The sequence below is a fragment of the Carcharodon carcharias genome, chromosome 17 (genome assembly GCF_017639515.1).
Source record: "Carcharodon carcharias isolate sCarCar2 chromosome 17, sCarCar2.pri, whole genome shotgun sequence".
Classification (NCBI taxonomy): domain Eukaryota; kingdom Metazoa; phylum Chordata; class Chondrichthyes; order Lamniformes; family Lamnidae; genus Carcharodon; species Carcharodon carcharias.
Genome location: NC_054483.1, coordinates 81375292 through 81398008, shown reverse-complemented (window position 1 = coordinate 81398008; position 22717 = coordinate 81375292). Strand labels below are relative to the sequence as shown.

The following is a 22717-nucleotide window of genomic DNA, read 5'->3' as shown; positions in this document are numbered from 1 at the left end:
AAGGTGCTATATAAATGCAAGTATTTCTTGCCGAATGTTTATTGCATGTTACTGGCTTTGAGAAAGCTGTTTTATTATACCTTGTCATTATATTTGAAGTCTGTTCAGCTCTGTTACCGACTGTGTTTATACTTTTGTTGAAAGTTAGGGATGAAAATTGCTTGAGCAAAGCACATCCGCCAGTATGGTCGGTATCAGGAGCTGAAGTAATCATTTGCCCCAATTAAATTGCACCTGTCCAGGAAGTAACTGAACTGACCTCAGATGCATAGACACCGGGAACTGTTTCACAGCAGAAACCCAATCCTTGATCTCTGTCAGAGTCCCACTAATTACAGAGGCCTTTCAGTTGTTATCTCTTTGAAACTCAGTTTCAAATTTTTGTTCTTTCCCTCTGATTTTATTCTTTAAAAATATTCTTATTCGCACGTTTGTTGTTCATGAAATCGTTGGGGAGGGGTAATTAGCCAGAATTAGGAAGGCCATCAGTGTGATGGCTCTCAATTAATATAGCTGAGGTACAAGTATTAACTGGGTATTTAAAGCAATTGCATCATTCTAACCATGTACATTAATTTATGTCTCTGCCACCAGTGACAGACTTTAATTCTCCCAACAAACTCACCCTATAATACCAAAGATCATTGGGTACAATTTTATGGCTGATGTGCAGGTGGCGGAGCCCGCGCGTCAGCACTTAAAATGTTGCGCACTGACGTTGGGCGAGCGTCCTGACGTCAGTGCGCAGCATCGCGATATTTAGCGTGACGCACGTCTGCCATTAATTAAAGGCCTTATTAAGGCCCTTAACTCGGCAATTGACGCCAATTTTGAGGAGTCTGTGCGATCTTCGCTTTGGCGCACCGGCCCAAAGGGCAGGCGGGTAACTGATTTTTTAACAAACCTCATCCTCGGGTGGGATATGTGGGCTCAATGAGGTTGTTAATGTTATATCTGAAGTATTTATTGCAGAAAGTGTTTTAAACTTGCCTGTGTGATCGGTAGCAGTTCACATCGATTTCCCTTTCTCTGTACTTTGAAGCTTCAGCTCAGCATTCTGCGGTCAGGAATCTTTATCGGGCCTGCAGCTTTCCGGAGGCTTCCATTTAGCCTGGGTAGGGGTTCTGATATCTCCACTGGAGACAGCTCCTCCGAGGAGGAAGGGAGGGATAGAATAAGGAGGAGGCCAGGAGTGGGCAATCAGCCTCCAGGGGGGGCCACCTTTAGGAGACCAGGCACAGGCACAAGGGGCGGACGACCAAGAGCTTGTCCAAGGTGGAAGGGGCTGCAGAATACACCACAATCCTGCTGCCAGGGTATACAGGCGGCGAAGCAGCTACCTCAATATGTCTGAGGTGCAGTGCCGAAGGAGGCTTCGACTGTCAAGGGGGACAGTGAACTATAATTGTCAGATGATTGGCCCTGAGATCTCCCTAACTGTGTGGGTGGACACCCCATGCCAGCGGCTCTGAAGGTCACAGTTGCCATCCACTTCTATGCATCTGGCTCCTTCCATGGCTCGGTAGGTGATCTTTGCGGTGTCAAGCAGGTTATAGACGCTCTGTTCAGATGGGCATTGACCTTCATTCACTTTTGTTGCAATCAGGCAAGTCAGGCACAGCGAGCCAGAGGCTTCACAGCCATTGCTGGCTTCTCCCGCATCCCAGGGTGTAATAGACTTCACACATGTGGCCATTAAGGCACCAGCAGGTGAGCCCAGTGCCTTCATCAACAGGAAGGGCTTCCACTCTGTGAATTTGCAGATGGTGTGTGATCACAAGATGTAGCTTCTGCAAGTTTGTGCAAGGTACCCAGGCAGCTCCCTCGACGCCTACATCCTCAGACATTCCCAGGTACCGGCGCTGTTCAGTGCTTCGGCTTGGCTGGATGGTTAGCTGGTGGCTATTCCCTCAGAAGGTGGTTCATGACACCTCTCCGCCATCCAAGAACAGAAGCTGAGGTGCTCTACAAAGGAGCCATGGCACCACACGGGCTGTGGTGGAGAGAGCCATTGGTCTTCTCAAGATCCGCGTCCATTGCCTGGACTGCTCAGGAGGCGCACTTCAGTACCCCCCAGATCGTGTCTCTGTGATAGTGGTAGTCTGCTGCGCTCTGCACAATCTTGCGCTGGAAAGGGGGGATGCAGTTGAAGATGAAGACCTTGACGCAGTGGATGAGGCTGCACATGATGAATCCAGCAGTGGCTCAGAGGATGAGGAAGCACAGGGCGATGATGAGGGGCAGCACACCGACCCACTACTACACCAAGGAGGCAGGGACATCCGGGACACTTTAATCCAACGAATCTTCAGCTAGCTCCACACACATGGATCTGCAGGAACAGCATTGCCTGGCCCTTCCACACGTGGCACTTAGGTGCTACATCTTCCACCTCATCAGCTGCAACTAAGGGCTTAGTACAAAAACATCAATGTCCACTCAAACACTCATGATATGTCTGTGAAACATACAAATGTAGCACAAAGGAAACACCCTCAGCCTTGGTCAGAAAAGTGGACTTTATTGCCACCAAAATAAACAACAAACGTCGCTCTGACGCACATAATGAAACATTCCCTAATCTAGGGCCAACACAAATTCACCAGTGACAAACCCGGGGAGTGCCTAACGTGGCTTATGCTTACGTTTGCAGGTGCTACGTCTAGGTGCCACCCCATCGATCGGAGTGGTTTGTGAGACAGCCTGCTGACTCTTTGCTGTCCTGTTGGCCTTGATGACCTTGGCAGCCATCCTCTGGCCTATGAAGCCTGTGCTGGCCCTGCCTAGGAGGGAGTGGCCAGTTCCAGAACTGGCACCTCCCCAGTTGTCGTAGCCTCAACGGATGCAACGGTCACTGGCAGAGGAGTGGAGGAGCTGCTGCCCTCATCCGGAGCGCCCTGAGAGGAGCTCGCAGCGACGACAGGCAGCTGCTGCGCCGACGTGAGGTCACATTGGACCTTCCTGCTCACCGCAGATGGATAGGCACCGAGCTGCGACACTTGGTGCCCAGAACATCTCCCACATTGCGAATGACCACCTGTGGCCATTAGCGCTGTGAGGGCTTGCAGGTCAGAGCGTAACCCATCAGAAGATTCTCAATCTGCTGGAAGGCCTTGTCCATGAGAGTCGCCAATTTCTCAATGGAGGAAGCCTGAAGCTCTGTCCTGAGGTTCATGCCATCACTGACACTCTGCCTGGATTCCTCCACCACAGCGACCAAGTGAAGCACACCCTCATGCAACACTGCCAGATGCTCCTGTGCATCCTGCCGCTTGTCCTGCAACTGCTGCATGGCTGACATCTCCAGAGGCACATCATCACTGCCTGACTCAGCAAGTGCTTGGTTCCCTGAAGGCCTCCGGCTGCTGGCGCCATCGGCACTCTCTATCCATGCCATCTCCTCTAGCAACTGTGCCCTGGGACACTAGACAACGTCATAATCCTCACCGATGTGGTAGTCGCTGTGCTGGTGCCTGGCTCGTTGAAATGATGTGACGCAAGTTGCAAGTGTTGGCCCTCAGGTGTGGAGGGGGGGGGTTCTCTGGACTTGTTGGTGGCGGCCAGGCGGTGGTGATGCTGAAATTAACAAGGACAGTGCATCAGTTAGCGTTCAGTCAGTAACACCTTTCATCCCTTTCCCCGCCCCAGCCTCATAATGCACTCACCCTTCAAGAACCTAAGGAGACGGACATTGGTGGGGTGGTAAATAGTCAAGGGCAGGCCCAAACATTACACGTGCGTACAGACAGACTGGTCAGATGGCCTAAGGAATGCCACATGGAATGTTATGTGGATAAGTGTACGGTTAAGCACATGAGCAAGACAAACAAGGTACGGAAATACGTGAGTAATGATAGGACAGTGGGAAGTCACAACGATTACAGGGACCTTGCTGGGCAGACCCGTTAAGGTAGCAGAACAGGAACATAAGGCATTTAACAAGGTAAAAGCCAGACTTGCCTTTATTAGAGGGATAGAATGTAGGAAAAGGGAGGTCATGCTGCAAGTGCAGAAAACGCTGTTGAGGCCACATCTACACTTCTGTGTTCAGTTGTGATCAGTGCTTCATGGGAGGGATGGCAGTGGAGTGGGGAGAGTGCAGAGGTTCCTGACCTGGATGCATGCTGGCCTGGAGAGTTGGAGTAATGAAGAAACATTGCATACACTTGTGACATTTGCCGTGGAGCACAGGAGATTGACAGGTCACATTATTGACCTTCATACCGTTACGAGGGGCACAGAACAGATGGACAGAAGGCAACATTTCCTCTTGGCAAAGGGATGACTAACGTGGTGGCCTTTATTTAAATTGAGTGCCACAAGGTTGACAGGTGAGGTGCTGAGGACCTTTTGGACAGAGTAATGTGGGACGCACTGGCTGAAAGGGTGCTGGAGGTACAAACCCTCCTAAGATGATAGAAGTCTTTGGATTTGCAGCAGCGATGTCATGGCATGTTAGACCATGGGGATAGTGGTCAGATAGTGGTCAGAAATGGGATAGGGTGACTTTGGAAGGTGCTAGAGACGTGCATCCTCAAGGGGCCGAGGGACCTTTGTGTATGACCCCACGTCTGACTGTATCAGTCTGTGAATGAGCAGTGTTGCTGCATTAACGATTGCAGCAAATATCAGTGCTTTGGATGGTGGGGAGACAGAGTGGATGGGACTGTGGCCCTCAAATCCCTGGCCACTGCACCCCAGCCATGCCAACACCTGCTGACCTGGCCGCCTGCCTCCTCCCCAGCTCCATGGCTTGCTCCTCATCAGTGGTGAGCTGCTGCAGTCTGCTCACTACCAGTCTGCAGACGTTCCCAACTACTGTTCTCTGTTTTTGCCTGCAGAACACAGAAGAGTGTTTATTGGGGCTGATCGCTTATGTACTCTGCACGTGCATGCTGCACCCCAACCACAGTGGCCCATCTGAGGCCTCCAGCGGCTCCTGGCCACACTACTGGTGATCAGTCACCAGAAGATAGTACAGCTGCTCCCAACCCCCTCCCTCAACGGCCACCTTGGACATATTTGGCATCCATCACTTTGAATAACATACTTGTCTTAGCGCCCATGGCAAGGAGGCGCAACTAGGTGCGGCACCAAGGCCAGCAGATGGCTCTTGGCCACGACACCTTGAGGCTCCCCTTCCACCATCTCATCACCATCAATAGGACGTGTTGGAGTTCTGAGTATGTGTCTAGCTGCCTCCCTGCAGGTTGCCCCCAGACTACTCAAATGTGACAAACACCGACATATGTTGTGGGGAGAACCCACCTTCTCCTCAACTACTAAGGCTGATGTAAGCATGGTCACTATCTGTTTGCCCACTCAGCATGTGCCAAATGGCCAATGCAGTAACGACACTAAGACGTGGAGGGGGGTGGGGGAGGCCTCAAAGGCTAAGGCTGCCTGCTGGGTTCAATGGCCAAGGCTGACATGGTACTCACCCTTCCAGAGCGCAACAAATCATTGAAGCGCTTGCGGCACTGTGTTCCTGTGCACTGCACAGCATCTTGAGAGCTTACAGCCTCCGCCACCTCCTGCCACCCCTGCCTGGTCACATGGGGGTGCCCTCCTCCTCCCATCCTCTGGAAACAACACCACCTGATGGTTTGACACCTCTTCCAGGAGGGCAGTAAGACAGACATCAGTGAACCGAGGGGCAGATTGGTCCCCCGCTGGCCTACCCTGCAGCCTGCCCCCCTCCTCCTCCTCTGGTGCCTGGTCGCTGGCCATGGTGAACAGCCTAAAGGAGGCTGCCTGGCCGTTCTTTATACAGACTATCGGTTCCCCTTTGGAACCGGCGGTCAGAACACACCCGCTTCCGATTTGAATTTCCCACTGAACATGGGAGTCTGAAACGGGCTAGGTGGGATTAAATTGGCCCGCCTGCACAAAATGGCGGCGCGGCCCATTTCGCCGGCGGTGATCGGCTCCCCTCCCGCCGCCGATTGGGTTGGGCCTGTCCGCCCGACAAACGCAAAATTCAGCCCATCCTTTCAATGGCAGTTTGAGAAGTTTAACAAATATACTGTTCAAGAATGATTTTAATATTCTGTGCTGCTGTTTAATGTAAGGTATACACATCATGAGTCTCATTAAACTGATGCTGTCAATCGGTGACAAGGGACTAAAGACTTCTACTCATCAACCAGTATATTTTTATTCTCCTCTGCCATCTGGATAGGCAGTCAGGTGGTTGCAGGTTTCAGTCCCTAATGTTCACTTTATAATGAATGTTACAGTTGTTTTATCATTTATTTAGTAGTTATTTCAAAACTGTAATGCTGCTTTGCCATGTCCTGGTATCCTCGCTCATTTGATTCTGTGTACAAGGTGTTGGTTTGAATAATATGCTGATAGTTTCTATAAGACCAGTGCTGTTTTAGTTTGCTCCTTCGTCCCAAAGCAGTTCGCAGGAATGTTTTCAAACACAATTTGACATCAAACCACATTAGGAGATATTGGAATTGGGCTCCAAAAGCTTTGTCAAAGAGGTAGGTTCTAAGGAGCTTCTTAAAGGAAGGTACAGAGGAGGTTTAGGGCAGAAATTCCACAAATGAGAGTAGAAGGCATGGCTGCCAATGGTGGAGCAATTGAAATCGGGGCGTCTCAAGAGGCCAGAATTAGAGCAGCACTGATATCTCCGAGTGTTGTAAGGCTGGAGAAGATACAGAGATAAGGAGGGGCAAGGCCATGGTGGGATTTGAAAACAGGTGTGAGAATTTAAAAATGGAGGTGTGGCCAGTCATGGAGCTGGTACAGTGGTTTACCTGAGCCATACAGACTAGTGAGGCCCTGGAATTGAACCCTGTTCCTTCTAGAATTGTGTACATCTGGATATTGAGTGATAATAGCATTGGGATTGGCTGTGATACCTATTGCAGTAAAATAGCTGGCTGACACGCTGTTCTTCAACTTGGGCTTGACAAACAGCCATTTGGAATATTAGAGAGGCTGCTTGATGTTTCTATGACTGCTTCAGAAAGACGTTTTTAGCAGAGAAGAGGGCATACGGAAAATTTGACAAAAAGGGAGCACTTTGTCTACATAACAGTAATGACTACATTTCGAAAGTAATTCAGTGGCTATAAAGCACTTTGTGATGTTGTGAGGTGTTAAACGGAACTATATAATTGCAGGCTATTTTTGTATCTTCTAACTGTTGTAACTTGAAACTCAAGAGTTAGGCTTCTACTGTTAGTATGATTCACTGTTTTTGACTGGGGCAGAAAAAAGACTGAGAACACTTTCAGCATTGTTCAAACTCATGTTATTGTGAATGGTGCTCAGGTTCATTGATAGTGTCCATAACCCAGCCCATGAATTCATATGTTCATTACCGTCTTGGACAGTCACTTTTCAGGAAGGGGGTTAGCTAAAGAAAGAGCAATTGAGTTCTTTAAGGCCAATTATTGGTTTGCAGGCTAGGAGTGGAGCCCCCAATCCCCACCATGTGTTTCACCCCTGCTCCTCATTCACCTTGGGCTTGACAACTTGTTCTGTCTGACTGGTCCCGGTAGAAGACCCAAATAAACTTTTCTTCCAGTCTCATGGATCGTTGATGGGCACTGGCTGCAATCCTAACAGTGGCCAGTGCTTCTGGTGGTACTGCTGTATTAGAGACTGCCGGTTATCTGATTGACTGGCAGTTCTCGGAGGCAGGGACTTCCTCCCAGATGCTTTGCAGAAGTCTCTCCCTGAGCCACTTAACAGCCCAATGGCTGTAAAATCAGCTTGGTTCGGCCCAGCCAAGAATAGGTGCCCCCCACCACCCCCTGCAACTTCTCAGCGACCTTCACATAAAGTTCAGCTCACCCTATTATACAAGTATTACGCTTTTCCATTAGGCCCCTGAGCCACTTTGTTCTGATTGAAAACTCATGCATGTCTGCAGAGTGTCAATAGACATGCTTCACATAGATTTGCATGGCAAGTTAACTGGTTATTAGTAAAGGTCGTCTTCAGCACTGGGCTGATCAGGCACTGTACATTATATTTTTACAATGGCACTTAGCGTATACAGCACAGAAACAAGAAACCCAGTATCCAGCCCAGTCACTTTATCTCAGTGTTTATACCTCACCTAAGTCTCTTTTCGATCTATTTATTTCTCATCCTATCAACATTATCCTTCTGTTCTTTTCTCTCTTGGATATATCTAGTTTCCCCTTAAATGTATCTATGGTATTAACCTCAGCCACTCTATGTGGTAGCAAGTTCCACATTTTCACCGCTCTGAATGAATAGATTTCTATTGAATTCTTATTGGACTTATTTGTGACTATTTTGTATTTATATATTTTCTTAGTTTTGGACTCATAAATGGAAGCTTCTTCTATACACTATCAAACCCCTTCATAATTTTAAAGATTGATATCAGGCCACCCCTCAGTGGTTTTGCTAGGTAAAAGAGCCCTAGCCTGTTCAGTCTTTACTCATGGTTATGCCCTCTCAGTTTTGGTCTCACCTTTGTAAATCTTTTTTGCACTTTCTCCAGTGCTTCTATATCCTTTTGTGCCCAGCACTCCCTGAGGTTTAATATAGCTTCTCTGCCTTTGAATGTTGTTCCACTGAAATGAACCTCAGTGCTTTCTTTGTACTTTTAATGGCATGGTTAACCTACTTTTAATAACTACTTTTAATAATTGTGATAGAAAAATAAAATGTTAAAACATGAATTGTTTTAAGAATTCTTTATTTGTATAAACATGCCTTTGTTACATGAATTTTAATTGCCATTATGTGCTTTCACACTTGTTATGTGATATTCTCTTGACCCCAAACTGAGTGCCTGACTGAATGTGCTATGATGAAGATCACTTAAGAGAAAGTGTTGGTGCTTTATAAAAGTTACAACATGTGAGAATACTGCTGTGTATGTGTGTGTGTTTGTGTTTAACAAGCTACAAATTCAACAGTTTTAAAAAACACTACTTCCCCTCGCCCCTAATTACATTGAAAAACGTATATTGTCAAACTGTAGGAGCCTTATGTTCTTGTTATTTTTTAAAGCGGGGGCTTGGTGGGGAAACCAGCAGCGGCCTACAGAGGAACGCAGCAGTCTGGCAGGCAAAGCAGCAGCAAGGAGAGGTATGTACTCACATTTCAGACTGAGGAAGGTCAGAAGCAAGAACACAATATCCCTTTTTATGAAATGAGAGGAGCTCACAGTTATTGTGTACCACACATACACCTGACACCATGTTAGCTTTCAAAATAAAATATGGATTTAATAGGAGATGTGCATCTGATCAAAAACACCTGAAGCTTGCATTAAAAAAAATTTTCCTCCACTCATAGTTAGTGGTAGATATCTAGATCTTCTGTTTTCAACAAAATGGCATAAGAAGCCACAGCTTTTAAATTTGATGGCTGTCCCTTTAGAATAGATGTTAATGGTTATTATGAGGTTGTCAATATTTTTAGTTTTCCACTGTTTAAATGGAGATGCTGCAGAACATGGGAGGGAAGTTAACTAATGAAGCTGACTTCAGGGAATGTGGGAAGGTACTGCTGTTTGAAAGATTTTTCCATGGTAGCTATCACTATGAAATATTGCAGATTATGCAGTACATGCCAATTTTAATTTAGATTGATCTGCATTTTGGAGGAAAAATGGGTAGCAGGACTTGCTGCATTTATGATCAAAAAGATCTGATTATTTTACAGTCTGATTTATTATTAGTTTAATGAACTCTTGGAAAAGTGAAAATCTAGTAATTGTGAGGTTTGAATGTACAAAAATATTGTGAATGAGTTTAGGATGTGTAAATTAAATATTGTGCAGATTTTTTGAATATGTTAATTATGTATTTTAAAATGTCTAACCTATCGTAATATTTTAGATGCAAACTATATTTGAAAATGTCTGTTGAAATCTTACATTCGTGAAGGTGGATGTATAATGCTTGAGGCTCAAATGGATTGTGCTTTATTATTTCCTCTAAAATTCAAAATATATATATAAAAAAATGACTCTGGTTGTCAACCTCATATTGGACATAAAGACTTAGGCCGGAATTTTCCAGCCCCACCGTGGCAGATTTCCCTGCGACAGGGCTGGCGAACCATTGAAATCTCCGTTCACGCCGGAGGAACCAGAAGATCCTGCTGGCATGAAATGCTGGAAAATTCCGGCCTTAGTCGCATTAACTTTCTAGTAACCAGCATTGTCATGCAGCTGAACCTTAATATCATGGAGCTTAGTGCCAATTGACCACTTCTTACTTGTGGACAGGGCGGTACACTCTACATTTAAGAATAGTGCCAATAGTGCATTATTTTAACAAATTTAAAAACATATTTAAAAAACTCACATTTATGGAATCATTGAAAGTGACATAGTGAGGATATACAAATTGGTCATGATGTATTGGAAACACGTATACATTATAAAGAAATACAACAGTATAGTGTACTGCATAATTCATATTTTGGCAGATTATAGCATGTCATGATTAATAACTTTAAAAAAATTAGACGTCCCAATGCCTTCCAGTGTGTTTCTAATTGCATGGTGACTTACTTGTGTATTTCAATGTTATTTTTGTTTGTAGTAATGTGTTGATAAAGGTACTAGAAAATATGCCAAGAAATATTTATGAAGACAAAATGCTGGAATTAGTCTGCATCTGAAATGCTCCCTCCCTACAGCAGTGTGGATGTGCCAACACCACATGGATTGCAGTGGTTCAAGAAGGCAGCTCGCTACCACCTTCTCATAGGCAGTTAAGGCAGGCAATAAATGCTGGCCTTTCCATTGATGCCAACATCCCATGAACGAATACATTAAAAAAAAAGTTAACGTACCTGTTCTCCCCATCGAAGTTGCCTGAGTTGCTGAGTGTTTCCAGCATTTTCTATGTTTTGGTTCAGATTTTTGAGCATCTGCATTTCTTTTTATGTTGCTTTTTGTTGTCCAGAAACAGATTTTGCTTGAAGTAGCTGAAGTGACTATTGATTACAGCACCTGTACACTTTCTAGCATATTTTCAAATGTGTGCATTTTTGGTATTGAATATATAGTTGTGTCTGCAACTTAATAGGTGTATCACAGTTTAAAAAAAGGAACATGTTTCAAGCTAACACCTTAAAGAAGTACAGTAATGCATAGAGATGAGCAATAAAAAAATTAGATTTGTAGCACGTCAGAAAGTTGAAACTGAGCTCTAAAGCAAATTTCAGTGTTGAATTTTGGATTATATGAAGCTTGAATTAATTAAACTTTAACCATCTGAAGCAAAAGTCCCAACGATTCAGCTGTACCATTGAGTAATGACATGTTATTATTGACTTCTATTTGTGACAATACTATAGCTTTTTCTGAAATTCTGTATGACAACCCCAAAAGATTAGAGCATTGACTTTTTAATATATAAGGTATACCTTATTTTATCTGTTGTATTTAAAGTTGAATTTCAACAATAGGTGGGTGTTCAATGTAAAAAATCTTGTATTGTGTCAAATTCCAGAGACATTATTTTATGTAAAAATCACCTGGACTTCATCCTGAAGGCACTGTTAAGAAGTCACAGTAATGAACAGTTGGGTCGAAAGGATGTCACAAATCCAATTGAGTACATTTATTCCATTTCCATTTCAAAATACTTGGATAATGGAAACTCACCATATCAGTTGTATGAGAGGCTGGTCAAAGAGAATGACTTAGCAACATGTTTAAGATAGAGTGCATTTATATTGTAATCCTTGTAGTGTTGCTAAATGGCTTCTGCTTTACAGAAGCACTAATGTTGCATTTGACTCATGTCCAGTCCCAAGGACAGAAGTTTGTGCACTCCAGAAGCAGGTAATCTTCCATTTCTTGGATTCAACACCCCATGTTAAATGACTACAGTCCAGTAGCAAGTCTGATTTGAAATTTAACCTGGGTTAATTTAAATGAAAAATTAGAGTGCGAATGCTTCTAGCGATACACTCGCAAGCATTTAAGGGAGATTTTCGGGGGTCTGTGTTCACTTGCGGTGCATTATCCAGGTACAGCGCACATTGCAAGATTAGTTGAGTTGAAATGCATGCTTGTGAATGTAATTGGTTGTTCCTCTATAGCTGTGCATTCTAGCGGACTCAGTTTTCCAATACTCACTGTGCCCATGTGATCTGATGAGCTTGGATGTAGGCCTGGCAAATCTCCCCTCTCCACTGAATGTTATACACTCGCCTGGCTGGAGGAATTCCAATCTGAATCAGAGAACACAAATGAGATAAAAAACAGTGTTGGAAAACCTCAGCAGTTCTGACAGCATCAGTGAAGAGAAAAACAGAGTTAACGTTTCATTAACTCTGTTTCTCCCTGTACAGATGCTGCCAGACTTGCTGAGTTTTTCCAGCAATTTCTCTTTTTATTTCAGATCTCCAGCATCCGCAGTAGTTTGCTTTTATTTAAGAGCTCTGATGAGGTACACCCAGGACATATTGGCTTATAGTTTATATAAGGGGGAGAGGCAAGATAAAAAAGGGGATGGAATGGCAATATTAATACAAGGGAGAATCATTAATGTCAACAAGGAAGGAGTACAGAGCCAACTTTGTTCGAGCTCAGAGATTTTAAAAAATGCTTGCTGCATTAGTTGGGGTGTATTACAGACCTCAAAATTGTGGGAAGGAAAGGAAGAGAAATGAGTAGGGATAACCAAGTTATTGTTCAAGGAGATTTTAATTATTTATTTATAAATTGAGATGGAGAGTGAGTGAATGAAAAAAAGGGAATGGAGTTCCTCAGATTTGTAAAACTTTCCTTCCCTAAGCGTTATGTTAGTTGAGCTACACAGGCAGTGTTTATTGCTAGACATCGCTATAAGTAATGATATAGGTCAGCTAGATGAGCTAAATGTAGGCAATCACGTTGAGATTATTGACCATAAAATCAATAAAGTTTAAGAAACAAATAGAATTAGGGGGGGCCAATCTCAAGCCCCCTCCCACTGATGAGGTGTTTGGCATTATGTTCAGAACTTGCGAAGATTTGTACCGGGAGGGGATATTTAGAAAATCTACCCTACATTATATAGAGTTTTGTATGATAGGTTAGGGATGTTTTAGTGAATAGTATCTGTGAAAATATCATGGAAATGTTATCACCTGAAAGGCATGTACTAAATTGTCTTGAACATTTATCACTGCTGTTCAAAAATTTTAGAATTAACTACCTAAGATCATCATGGGAGTGTGCAAAACTCTTGACAAGAATAATTTATTAGGGCACCAGATATATCCTTAACTCTTTCATATTAACAACTTGTCAAAGAACTGTCTGGGGTCTACCACGCAGCCAATGCCCTGGAGTTAATTGGCTCTCTGAACTGTTTAACATCAATCTGCTTGGATGTTAGCATTTACTCTTTTGCAGATCCTGATGGGAGTTTCACAACTACTGAGTGAATTAATTAACCCTTTTGTGCCAGTTAAAGAAGAAGCAAGATTAACTAGTAATTACTTATTAGCTTTAAAATCTTAACAGCGCTAAAACACAAGGGCCAAGATTTTCCCAGCGGGGAGCGGGGCCCATTCGCCGATGCGTAAAATGATGCAGGATGACGTCGGGTGGAACTCCTGATGTCACTGCGCTCCATTTAAATTTTCAGGAAGGCGGAGGCTCAGCAAAATCAGCTGCGCGCCCGCAGACCTGTCAAAGGCCAATTGAGGCCATTGACAGAGTCATTTAAGTAATTAATGGATCTGCCCGTCCAACCTTAAGGTCGGCGGGCTTTAGAAAAGGCATCAAACCTCATCCATGGGTGGGATGAGTTTTCATGTGGGTTTTAAAAAATTTAATTGAAGTGTTTTTAAACGTTATGGCCATGTCCTAACTCATGTGACAGTGTCGCATGAAGGGACATATCAGGGAATTTTTTTTTCTATTTTTAATTTTTTTTTACAGTAGAGCCGATCTCCCTGAGGCAGCACTTTGCCTCAGGGAGATGAGTGCACTCTTTAGTGCGCATGCGCTAAAGAGCGAACTCTTGGTTTAGGGATTCCCCCCTGCCTGCGCAGGGAGCGCATAGCGCTTCCGTGCGGGCGTCACACTGGGTGGGCCTTAATTGGCCCGCCCACTTAAAATGGCGGCGCCTCCGCGTGCCCACTCTTCAACTCCTCCCCTGACAGGGGGAAAATTCTGCCCTAGGTATGTAAATAATTGGTAGACTTGGTTAATTGATGAACTAAAAGACTTTACAAGGTCAGTTCCATTATGTCACAGTAATTCAGCATTAATTACCTGCTGATTATAGATTTACAGTTGAGGTCAATACCTGAGATTGAACTAAATCGGAGGGGTTCATTTTCGATTTCACTCCTTAGAAACCTGAAAGTTTATATTGTGCCCACTCTATGAATTGATTGAAATCCATCGTCGTGAAACTCAGCTCTGTAGCATCTGGCTTTTTTGGCGTTTTGAGTGCCATTTTACCTCCTGCTTTCTACCCTTAATGTCCCCATTAGCACATTTTTTAGCTAATATCACCAGCATCAACACCTCTTTGTCCTTTTGTCTCTGACATCTTTTGGCAATCTCCACCTATCACTGGCCCTCTATCCAGCTCTATCTGTCCCACACCCTCTTAAATCAGCTTATATTTCACCTCTCTTCTATTTTTCCTTAGTTCTGCTGAAGAGTCATACGGACTCGAAACATTAACTGTATTCCTCTCTGCAGATGCTGTCAGACCTGCTGAGTTTTTCCAGGTATTTTTATTTTTGTTTTTGTTTTGGACTTCAAGGCGCTTGTGCATTTCATGTGCAAGCTGCACTGGACGCCACTTTGGTGAGAGCATGTGTGCGCTGAAAGTATACAGAGTAGGCAGATCATGGCATTGGTTAGCATGCAAGGCTGATTTGACATCAGTGCAACCAGTTTGGAGTTCAGTGCCCCGCTAACACTCTCACTTAATCTCGTGCAGCTGAGTGTGCATTCAGCAACAGGAACAGACCCAACCAGTGCTATTTAAAAGGATCAACAACTTTCAGGTTTGGTGGTTTCAGAGTTGTTCAAAGTTGTTGAAGCCTGCAAGGGGTGGTGTGTCATGTGCCATATGACTTTGTCCTAACTTCAAGGATTCTTCACAAACCACTTGCTCCCAGACATGGTTGCATGGGATGAGTTCCCTTGGACTACAGTTTGATAAGGAGAATGAGCGGAGGTACAGTGTTGGAAAAATGCTGGCAGAGGGAGGAGGGGGAAGAAGACACTTAGCAGGAAGCCATTTTTGCCCAGGGTGTTCAGGGAGCAATTCTCCTCCTGGGAACCTCAGTGAGGAAAAATGTGTCAGATGTCTCTGCTTCATCAAGTCCTCACTGAAATCTCCACTTGCTGCTACTGCAACTACAACCTCAGAGCAGCAGGGTGAGGATGGCATTGCCAGCGATTATGATAGTAACCATGACCATACTGCCACAGGAAATGTGATTGAACCGATCATTGGGGCCTGGCATCTTGGCATTGACCGCCATTGTTTTCACAAGGTTTGCCTGGAGAGCCTCCTGGCCCCCTGTGAATTAATGATGCCTCTCCTCATCTGTGCTTCCTTTTTCAAAGCCTAGAGTGCAGCATTGTGATCCTTCCACCTGTTTATCGGTGCTGTCCAATTTCAGGGCCTGTACGTTTGTAGTTAACCATGTTTCAAAATCTTGCAGAACCTTGTCCCTTTGAGCTGACTGGATGAACTGGTTGCCTCACCTTCCACTAAGAGGGTGGTGTTAGCCTTCTGGGATGTCAGCACGATTAGTCCCTGCCTGTAGAGGTCCTGTCCGCTCCTCCAGGATCCTCTGGTCCTGACGAAATTCACCAACTGTGCTAATGACTGTGTCTGGGTAGCCGACTTACATTTCCTTTGTTTTCACGGAAATTTGGATATTACCTGATACACTTATACCTGTCTCTATCCAACTAGCGTAACCACACGTTCTTAATTTCTATAATATTTCTCTCTGTTGAAGATGGCCTTTCTTATCTTGCAGAGACACCTTCATACATAGTAGAAGCGAAAATACTCTCACAATGCTTATTACAATGACTAATAGAAGAATAACTAAACAAACTTAACTGAGGACTGAAAACTGGAGACTCGATCTTATATAGCCTTAAAGTCCAGTGAAACTTCCTCAGTTCTGTTGACCAATCTGAATGACGCGAGTTTGAAGAGTTCAGCCCTTCAGATGTCAATCACCTCGCAAAGCTCTGGAATCCCTGATTTTCTCGAAATCAGTGAAGCACTGGCACTTGGACATTCCAGGTCACTTGTTTACTCCCAAGCTGCTTTGGGTTGTGATAGTTTGTCTCCTATCATTGGAAAGGTATGTTTTGTTTGTCTAAGCTTCAATGACTTAATTACCATTATCCCTACCTTCTCCTAACCCCCCAGTCTGAATACTGACTCCATTTTGAGGCAGTTCTCTTTTAAGTGCCTCATCACAAGGATTTCAGTGATCTAAAAAGAAAGCCCACCAACACCTTATTAGGGCAACTAGTAATGACTTTGCCAGCATTGCCCGTTTCCTAAGGGCAAATAAAGGGCAAAATGAAATATAATAGCATTGCACATTACAATGCTGTGACACTTTTCAAGTTTTGTTACCTTTAACTTATCTACTTTAAGGGATTCTGAGTCCAATATCATTTATGGGACAAGATTTAAGGATGTATGTTCAAAATAGAGTTTGTGTATGGGTAAATTGTCTATTTGAAAGATAGAGGGAGACGACAATTTGACAGTCTACACAGTCAAGACCAAAGAATCTCTGTCAATTTATGTTTCATTTGGATTTATGTAGTTGGTGGAAGCATCATGCTTGATGGGTCCATTGGCTTTTTCTTTTCTCGTGTTCTCATGTGTGGTGTTGTGCAAAACACCTAGGCAGAACCTATCAGTTTATGTATTGTATATACTATATATAGTAAGATGAAGGATTTTGTATATTGTAAGATATATACTGCAGAATGCTATGTAGTATAGAGAACACCATATATATACATATACAATATATAATTGGATATAGTAGGATACTGTAGAATACTTTGTCTTGTCGGATATTGCATATCATGAGATACTGTATTTGGTAGAATATAGAAAACTGTATATTGTAAAATCCTTAGAGCTTCATTTTCTGTTCTAACAACAATTGCCTGCATTAGACAGGTGGCTGCTTAACCTAGGTTCCATTAATAAGTGTTTAATCATGATTAAGACTGAATCTATAAAGCAGCTGTTAAAAGCAGAAGCAGCCTGTGTATAATAACACAGTTTTGTAAGTAATTATGTGATGCGAAAGATGTTTCTGTGCTGCAACACGGTAATGAAATTCAATGCCCAGTGGAATAATATGTCATTCTCAGGAACTGGGGCCACTATGTGATGAGCTGAGTTATGGCAACAGTTTAAGGAGCTTATGAGACTTCTTTTTCCTCTTAACCTGCTGGTAAAATTGTTCTGTTTCCTTTTGGTGTGTTGATCAGATTTAGGGTGAACTCATTTCACCTAATGCTGCTTAACTAGTCTGATCAGAGCAGGATTTACTCATCTGTGTAGATATTTTTCTAATCCATTTCAGTTGCATTTAGTACTTAATATTCCACATCTTTCTTCAACATATATAAATGTTTACCTTCCCACTAAGCTTCTCTTGTAACATCCTGATGTTTTTTTGCATTTGTATGAATAGTTTAAAAATAAATGCAGTATAGTCCCAAGTTTTACTCTGTGCAAACATAGTATGCGATTTTAGTTTGGAGGTACATTCCATGCTGGGGGCTGTTTTGAGATCAGGAAATGTGGACGAATGGTTTTCCTGAATGCCCTGCAGTCTTAATTGCAGGGCTCCCTTAAATATTTCCCTGCTATATATAGTCAGTGATGTAAACATTTCCAGCTTCCATTCGGTCAGTGCGGACCAGGTGAAATGCGTTTGGTACAACTTGACCTATCTGAAAGGCCTCTTAAAGAATCTCCAACCTTAAAGCTATCATAATGCATTTCTGCAACAGTAACACCAACTTTTGTGCAGTGGTGCAAGTGAGGATGTTCCTGTTATGCTTCTGCTACACTAATCATAGAGTGAAGTGGGGAGGATAGCAGAGCAGTGCACATATGCACTCAATGCCGCTTACCAACTTCCAGCTCCAGAACTACTGGTGAATTTTCTATTGATTAAAAAGCAAATTGGACAAAGAGGTAGAAATTAGAGTGATGTTGCCTGGATTTGAAAAATAGTAGCAGCGCTGTTTATAATTGCGACACCAAGACACAGAAAACTTGACAAGGCGCAACAGTCTTGCATGCTATGCCTGCTTTGGCCATCTTGGGGATCAATCAGAAATATCAGCCTCTCGCTTGAGATCGAATGCCAGTAGGCCAAACTGCGCAAAGGCTGGGCAGTGGGGTCAGGATCAGCGGGAAAGGTGGAGTGGAAGCTGGGTGGAGGAGGCAGGATCAGCAGGGAAGGGTGGAACAGAGGTTGGACAGGGGAGGCAGGGTCAGCACGAAAGGGCAAAAGGCTGTCTGGGGAAGAGCGCCAGACTGTCTGGGGCGTGTTAGGAGGATAAGTATGTCACACATGCCTTGGTCCTGCTGTAGGGTGCTAGATGGCCTCTCTGGGCAGTGAATATCATAGAGAGATGGATCTAAAGGGTGTGGCTAGCGAAGTGCTTGATGAGCTGGCAAACCTTACATACGCCATGCAGAAGCTCTCAAGGTTGAAGCGCAGTTCGTAAAATCTCTTAGGCATTTGATATGGGAGGGGTCTCTTTTTGGGTGGGAGGAGTTAATGTCTCACTTTCTTGGGCTGAGGAAAGGGGCATCCTATTAATTATTAGTCCACTCCAGGCTCAGCTGAGATCTGCCCTCAAGGTTCCAACACCCAATAGTCCAGCATTGCTCCGTGAGTAATGGATCGCAATCCAGTGAGAAGCCATCAGGATCAGAAGCTGCTGTACATTGTGTGCTAATTGGCACTTGCTGCTGTCAGAGGCAGGGAGGGAGGGAGGGAGGTGGATGCCTCCAGGGGGCATGGGTGGTGGACGGCAGCAAACTCCTAACTCCAAACCTCCATCTTCCCAGGTAAATGGTCATGGCTGACAAGGGTTTATGTGGTATGTTTTTCTATGATGCCAAGGCAATGGTCTCACTATAGAGTCTCACGTGTAATCTAGGCAAACTGAATAGTGTCTGAGGGAGGGTTCTCGAACATAGCTGTCATTACCCCGGTCAGTGCGTAATGTCTCATGCGTAATTGTTTATGAATGGGAAGAACATTCCTCTGTGGTCCTCCAGGATATCATTCATCTGGAAGGGGTGGGGTGGAGTGGGGATGCCATGTCTAGGTGAAAGCCAGGTACAGGGCTTAACATTGGTTTAGATGCTCATAGATGGAGGCTAATCTACAAAGAACATGCTGACCAGATGGGTCACTGTAAATCACTTACAGATCCTCTGAGGCCTAGATGATGCAGTCTCCAAACAACCCTATCTTTCTAATGGCTATCGTCCAGATGATGAGGAACCAACGCAGGTTAGCCCAGGGCCAGGAGGAGCAATAACCAGAACAGAAAAGGCAGTGGAGCCTCGAGAAGGTCAGGGTGCTAGTGACCAGGGGCCAATACGACAGAGAGCTTCTACCTACAGATGAACAAAAGCCGGAGACATCTTAAGATGCCCTGGAATGTGGTTGCTCATATCTGTCAACTACTCCATGAAGACCTGCATCTGCAAGGACTTGGAGGCAATCCCATGCCGATGACTTTAAAGGTCACCATCACCCTAAACTTCTTTGCCAGTGGCTTTTTCCAGGGCTCCAGTGGGGATCTGTGCAGCATCTCCCAGTCAATGACGAATCATCTGGGAGATGACAGCTGCCCTCTTCAGGACAAAGCATCAATTTGTCAAATTCCACTTGGACCCTGGGACCAGGCAGCTAAAGCATTGGGTTTGCAGCAATCGCAGGATTCCTACAAGTACAAGGGGCTATTGACTGCACGCATTTGGCGTTGAGAGCTTCCTGGCATCAGCCAGTCACTTCCTTCAACAGGAACAGTTTCTACTCTTTGAACATGCAGCTGATATGTGATTACACAATACAAAATCCTGCATGTTTGTGCATGGTTCCCAGAGAACACTCATGATGCTTATGTTCTGAACCACTCCCAGGTGTCACAAATTTTTCAAGGACCTTGGTGACTATGGGCTGGCTCCTTGGGGACAAGGGATACCCCCAGAAGACTTGGCTGATGACGCCCAGTTTGCCATCTCCAAAGTGCCACCGAGGAGAGCTACAAGCCGCACATGCCTCCACAAGGGCCACTATTGAGCAGACTATAGGCCTCCTAAAGATGAGGTTCAGATGTTTGGACCACTCAGGCGGGGCTTTCCAATATTCACCACAGACTGCTCCTGGGATCATTGTTGGCTGCTGCGCCCTGCACAATTTTGCGCAACACAGGGGGAATGTCTTGGCTGAGGGAGACATGGAGGCCTGAGATGTCTACTCTGATGATGGGGATGGTGATGCCGAGGGCCAGGAAGTCATGGAGGTCACTGCAAGGGTACACTGCGGCAGGCAGGCATGTGACAATCTAATAGCTAACAGATTCCAGGCAGAGTAAACTGCCGATACTTATCGTTTAATATTTCGTTTTCAATCCTCTACTAGTTGGCAGGCTGCAGCTCCTTATTTTAACTCATAGACATTTATAGCACAGAATGAGGCCATTCAACCAATCATGTCCGCGCCGGTCAACAAAGATCTGAAGACACTAATCCCATTTTCCAGTGATTGGCCCATAGCCCTGGAGGCTAGGGCAACGCAAGCGAATATCTAAATACTTCTTAAATGTTACGAGAGCTTCTGACTCAGCCACCCTTTCAGGCAGTGCGTTCCAGACTCCCAGACCCTCTGGGTGAAAACATTTCTCTTCAACTCCCCTCTTAGATGTCTACCTCTTAACTTAAATCTATGCCCCTTGGTTATTACCCCTTTGCTAATGGAAAAAATGCCTTCCTATCTACCCAATCTATGCCCCTCATAATCTTATACACTTCAATCGGGTCCCCTCTCAACCTTCGTGGCTCCAAGGAAAACAACCCCAGCCTATCCAATCTTTCCTCATAGCTCAGACCCTTCAGCCCAGGCAGCATCCTGGTAAACCCCCTCTGCACCCTCTCCAATGCAATCACACCCTTCCTATAATGTGGTGACTAGAACTGCATGCAGTACTCCAGTTGTGACCTAACCAGCGTTTTATACAGTCCCAGGATAACCTCCCTGCTCTTGTACTCTCGGCTTCGGATAATAAAGGCAGGTATCCCATATGCCTTCTTAACCACCTTATCTATCTGCCCTGCTACCTTTAGAGATCTGTGGATATGCACACTAAGGTCCCTCTGATCTTCAGTGCTTTCCAGGGTCCTACCATTCATAGTGTAATCCCTTGCCTTGTTAGCCTCGCCAAGTGCATTAGCTCACACTTTTCTGGGTTGAATCCATTTGCCACTGCTCTGCCATTGATACCCTCCTGCAGTTTACAGCTATCCTCCTCACTATTTACCACCCTATCAATTTTCATGTCATCCGCAAACTTCTTGATCATATCCTCTACATTTAAGCCCAAATCATTTATGTACACCACAAGCAGCAAGGGCCGCAGCACTGAGCCTTGAAGAACTCCAATGGAAACAGACTTCCAGTCACAAAATATCCCTCTACCATCATCCTCTGCTTCCTGCCTCTCAGCCAATTTTGGATCCAATGTGCCACTTTGCCTTGGATCTCATGGGCTTTTAATTTCTTGACCAGCCTGCCATAAGAGACCTTATCAAAAGCCTTGCTAATGTCCATGTAGGCCACATCAAATGCATTACCCTCATCAACATTCCTTGTTACCTCAAAATTTCGATCAAATTTGTCAAACACGACCTTCCCTTAACAAATCCATGCTAACTATCCCTGATTAATCCCTGTCTTTCCAAGTGCAGATATATTCTGTCCCTCAGAATTCTTTCTTGTAACATCCCCACTACCGAGGTTAGACTGACTGGTCTGTAATTTCCTGGTCTGTCCCTTCCTCCCTTTTTAAATAATGGGACAACGTTAGCAGTCCTCCAGTCCTCTGGCACCGCACCTGTGGCCAGAGAGGATTTGAAAATTACTGCCAGGGCCTCTGATTGCACTTCCCTTGCCTCCCTCAACAGCATGGGATACATCTCATAGAGCCTGCGGATTTATCCACTTTTAAGGCCGCTAAACCCGCTATTACCTCCTCTCTCTCTGTTAATTTCCTCTATATTTCATGGTGGTCCTCCCTGATGTCTATACATGCGTCGTCCTTTTCCATTGTGAAGACCGAAGCAAAGTATTCATTGAGGACCGTACTCACGTCTTCTGAGTCCACGCGCAGATTATCTCTAAGGTTCCTAATTGGCCCTACTCATTCCCTAGTTACTCTCTTGGTCTTTATATATTTAAAAAAACCCCTTTGAGTTTTCCTTTATTCTACTCACCAATGCTTTCAATACACCCTCTTAGCTTTCCTAATTCCATTTTTAAGTTCCCCCCTGCACTTTTATACTCCTCTAGGGACTCTCTGTATTGAGCCCTCAGTATCTGCCATAAGCTTTTCTTTTTCTCTTAATCCTAACCTTTATGTCTGTTAACAGCCAGGGTTCTACAGACTTGGTTTCCCACCCCCCTTGTCTTTACGGGGACATATTTGCCCTGT

General features: G+C 44.5%; 1 protein-coding gene across 5 annotated transcripts in view; it reads left to right on the top strand.

The window, feature by feature from the left end:
* LOC121290130 (C-terminal-binding protein 2) overlaps positions 1 to 22717 on the top strand; it is a 321857-nt gene that overhangs the window by 134317 nt on the left and 164823 nt on the right. For 4 of the 5 annotated variants that reach the window (XM_041210336.1, XM_041210337.1, XM_041210338.1 and 1 more), the window contains exon 3: positions 9010 to 9087. The exons of the other annotated variant lie outside the window; for it this stretch is intronic. In XM_041210336.1, coding sequence (XP_041066270.1) covers positions 9010 to 9087 — 78 coding nt within the window. The remainder of the gene's footprint in view (positions 1 to 9009; positions 9088 to 22717) is intronic. 5 annotated transcript variants of the gene reach the window in all.